The sequence below is a fragment of the Mesoplodon densirostris genome, chromosome 19, assembly GCF_025265405.1.
Source record: "Mesoplodon densirostris isolate mMesDen1 chromosome 19, mMesDen1 primary haplotype, whole genome shotgun sequence".
Classification (NCBI taxonomy): Eukaryota; Metazoa; Chordata; class Mammalia; order Artiodactyla; family Ziphiidae; genus Mesoplodon; species Mesoplodon densirostris.
This window is the reverse complement of record NC_082679.1, coordinates 22,208,670-22,212,902: the sequence shown is the minus strand read 5'-3', so window position 1 is coordinate 22,212,902 and position 4,233 is coordinate 22,208,670. Positions and strand designations below refer to the sequence as shown.

At 49.2% G+C, this 4,233-nt stretch overlaps 1 protein-coding gene across 1 annotated transcript; it reads left to right on the top strand.

Annotated features, from left to right (window-relative positions):
- Nucleotides 1-490: 490 nt before the first annotated feature.
- LOC132479612 (spermatogenesis-associated protein 31A6-like) lies at nt 491-2,364 on the top strand (the record flags this gene model as incomplete). The annotated part of the gene is made up of 2 exons (XM_060083146.1): nt 491-1,705; nt 1,864-2,364. Coding segments are annotated over exons 1-2 (1,716 nt in total), but the record flags the coding sequence as incomplete, so codon positions are not given.
- Between the last annotated feature and the right edge of the window lie 1,869 nt (nt 2,365-4,233).

Below are 4,233 nucleotides of genomic sequence, written 5' to 3'. Positions count from 1 at the left end.
ATTGCATTCAGCCTCCTGAAAGACTCTTAGGCCTCTGCCTTCACCACCATGACCCAGTCTCCTGATTTCCAGCTTGCAGAGATTGCCTGGAAGAACTGGAGGGGACTCACAAACTGGTTTCACTTCTGCAAAGGTAAAGAATCTTTCCCCTTCTCTCCTGGGTCGTCCTTCCTCCCAGAGCCTATAATGTGACCCTAGCCCTGGGAGGGGGAGCCATGGGAGGGCATGGCTAAGGCCCTAGAGTGAGGGAGAGCAGGAGCATTATGAAGTCAGTGTGGGGGCAGAGGAGGGTTCTTGGGCTGCAGGTGCCCACCCCTGCCTGTCCTGTCCAGCCATCCTGGCCCCACCTGCTCTCCTACAGCTGCCTGGGGAGGCTTCCTGGCAAGGGCAACTTTCATCAGCTCTCATGTCAAGACCCTCCTGGTGAGATGTGCAAAACAGTGCCTGCTGGAGCCTGTGGAAGATACTGTTGAAGGGTTGGGAACCCTGCATGAACACCTCCTGTAGGGTTTCCTTCCTTGATCCAGACACTCGAGAGGTGCTGGAAGCACGTATTATAAGGTTTTGGGTAAAGCACAGGTGGGCCCTCCCCCTCAAGGTCCTCAAGCCCATAAATCTCTTTAAGTTGAAAAAGTTCCAACCCTCCACCGTTCTGCAGTTTGCCTCTTCCCCTTCAGCCACCTGTGTATCTGGGTCCCACTCAACAGTCAAGTTTGCTGAGTTGCTGGAGAAACCTCCTCAGGCTCATTCAGGAGAGAAGGTGATAACAGAAGAGTCAGTTCCTACCCTGAAGAGGCCTCTCCTTGTCCCCTCAACTGTGTGTAAGGAAATCCAGAGTGCCCTGGGAGCGATTCCATCTGGTGACTACCATGGGCCCTCAAAGGCTTCTCTGACTGGACAGGAGGGCAGGCCACCTTCTCAGTCCCTCACACTCAGCCTTATGGGCAGAACCCGGAAGAGTGAGACTGTGGGATGGGTCAAGAGGGACAGCCGAGAACCAGGTCCAAGTTCAGCAATGGTCAGGAATGAGCCAAGAGAGGAGAGTGGTGGTCAGGCCTCAGGAGACCCCTGCCATAGGGTAACAGTGATGGAGGTGAACTTAGGATCCCAATCTTTGAGAGGTGAAGAGGCCAGGGAGGCTGTGGAGGCCAAGGAGTCTCCTGCTCTTCAACCACAGTCTAGTGTTATCTTGGAAACCAAAGTGTTGACAAAATCCCAAACCACAAATGTACATATGAGGAGTTTAGAGGTGCCAGGGGCCAGGAAAAGTTTCCTACTACCTAGAATGTCTGTTTTCCAACATCCAGGTGAGCCATGCCTTAACATGGAGGTTGCTAGTGAGTTTAACTCCAAAGTAAAGGTACAGTCAGACAACCAGCTTCAGGACTTTCCCAAACACAGGTTCCTTGCTGCAGACAACTTGGCTTCTCAGGTGCCTCAGTGCCATCCCCAGAGAGTCCCCACCAGAGACAGGTTAGCTTCCCAGGAGCCAAGTGGCCTTATGGAAGCCCAAAGGAGCAACCTAGGGCAGCAGGAGCCCAAAACTTCAAAACTCCAAGACTCATGGAAGAGCCAGAGCAAGATGATTGCCCCTACTTACAAAAGAGAGGACTGTAGGAGGCATAAACCAGGAGAGCATGAAGAAAGGTTTAAAGAATTAGGGACCTCTCAAGCTGGAAGTATGAGCCGCCCTGCCCAGGTCAGGGGAATAACAGGCTCTATTGGGAGCAGATGTCTCCAGCTCATGCCAGAGAAGAAACATAGCCCTCCAGAGAGCCTCTTCAGAAAAAGGATGAGGCTATTTTTAAAGTGGATTTTCCCCAATAAAAAAGTCAGTGGTCGAGATGCTCTGCAAAAAAAAAAAAAAAAAAGCCCATATCAGCCACTGCCCAGAGTCACGGATCAGTCAAAAGCAGATCAACCTTGAAGAGTGAGACTGCTGAGGGTCAGGCACTCATGCCCGCTGTTGGACAGATCCCAGAAGAAGAAAGAGCGATTCACCATGGACTTCACGCCACAAAGTTAAATGGACACAAACTGGAGTTCCAAGTCCCAGTATGTGGGCGTTTCTGCTGCCATAGGCTTACCTCCTACCCAGAGCAAGGGAGAATGATGGGTTATACAGCCTGCAGTCATAAAGCCACCCCCAAGGGCCAGAGTTGTTCTATCAGAGAAAGGGAAGTCAGACACCAACATAGTTTGAAAAGTGTAAGGTTCGACGATGAGCAGCTGGGCCTAAGGTGCCTCCCATCCTTGCCCCCCAAGAAGAGTTTGTTTCCAGTTAGTACCTGCCAGTATGGGCCAAGGATTCCAGGTGCCCCAGCCCACCATCAGCACTGTCCAAGGCATTGTCATCTTTGGGGAGGTGTCTTGCCTGGTCGACAGTAAAATCCTTCTTTAGTCTTCCCTTTAGTAGGAAAACATGTCTCCAAGTAAAAATTCAGTCCATGTAGAGAAAATGATTTTCTCATTAGCACATCCAAGATATTTAATGTTCCCCAATACATATATATATATATATATATATTTTTTTTTTTTCTCTCTCATAAAAGCATAGTGTAATGGCTGCTGTCTGTGCTGTGCACTTTGTCTTCTAGAAGGGAGGGGCATGGAGGGAGGTTGACAGTAGCATCACAAGCTTGCTCCTTGTCTCGTGTCCCTTCATTGCACCTTATGATACTGTCATTACACAAACCAAAATTACTCTAACAATGAGATGGGAAAAACCTATGAAACCCACACCCAAGGATCTGGTTCAACCAGTCCTTCTCCTTCTTCTATGCTACTTTGAACTTTATGCAACTGTAGTGGATAGGTTTACACGATAGGGCCGGACATTCCAATTCAGGCTCCAGGAAGTGTCAGAGCCAAGTGGATGGAAGTTTGGGGGGAATAGAGTATGGGCTCTGAGATCAGAAACAGGAGAAATCTTGCCCCTGGATCTCTTGGTAGGGAATATACAATATCTGCTCTTAAGAGTTCCTTCTCTCTCTGATGAAGGCTGGGATTGAGATATGCCCTATGAACCCCTTTTAGCTTAGCCATAATAAAATGTACAGCATCACCCTCCCCCACCTCTGTTTTTCCTATACTTTAGAGCAGCAACAAGGATGGCATTTCCAGCTCTGTGTGTGTAGGTGGGGGGAGTATCAGGGAGGCTGCTGAGGGCTGTGTTGAGTCCAGTCCCTTATAAATGAATGGCTATGTTCATGGGTCACCTACCTTCCACTCTATGTTAACCCCAGAGAAGGAGCTTTGGGTGAATGGAATAGGGGTGTGACTGTGGGTAGTAACTATCTGATGGTCAAACACTGTGATTTTAGGGTGGGATGTAGGTGTAGAAAAATCACTGGATCCAAGGAAGGAGGCAAAGTGGTACCAGATTCCCATAAATGTGCAGTTCTGAAAGAGCAGCACCCTGACATACAACCACCATCTAAAGGCCTAAAGGGAAGGAAAAGTTAAGGGTCCAGTAGCTCATCATGGCCCCACCCCAGGGTCTCTACCCTATTCCAACTCTAAGATCACAGACCTAGAGAAACCACCTTTAGGTCAAAACAGAAAGTCAAACTTATAGAAGTAAAGCAAATCAGGGAAGGTTAATCTCTTAATACTATATTTAATAAGCTTACACATCATCACCTTTTGACTTTTAGAAAGGATAACTTAACAATAGGTGTAAAAGCCAGGACTAGGGAACTTGGGATGTGACTCCTAGTCTGGTGACCTTCACATAAACACATGGCCCAAGGACTGCTCCAGGGGAGAGGTGGGGACTGGCTTGTGATTGTGTAGTAAGCCTTGCCTGTCTCCCAGTCCTTGATCACCCCAGAGCCTGGCAGGTGAAGAAGCAATCAGACAGGATTTGTGGTGGTGTGGAGGTGACCTGTGCAAAGTGGATGGGGCAGGGTGCAATCCAGGAGTGTTCCACTGATCTGCTTCTAGCACAGCTTTTCTTGTCTCCTGACCCCCATCCATATGGAAAAGCAGGGAGATGAGGAAGAATTTCTCTAGAGTGATTTGGTGCTTTCTGCCATGTGCAGGGCGCATGGTGGACACAGCTCCAGGTGGTGTCTTTCTCATTGTGGAGATTTCTGTTCCAGCTGATGCCCCTGATCCAGATGACAACAGAAATGGACCCCATCCCCCATACCTGTCAGGCCCCTCAACATGTGGAAATGCTGTGACCTGGGGTGGAGGGGGCAGAGTGAGCACAGGACTGCTCACACCCCT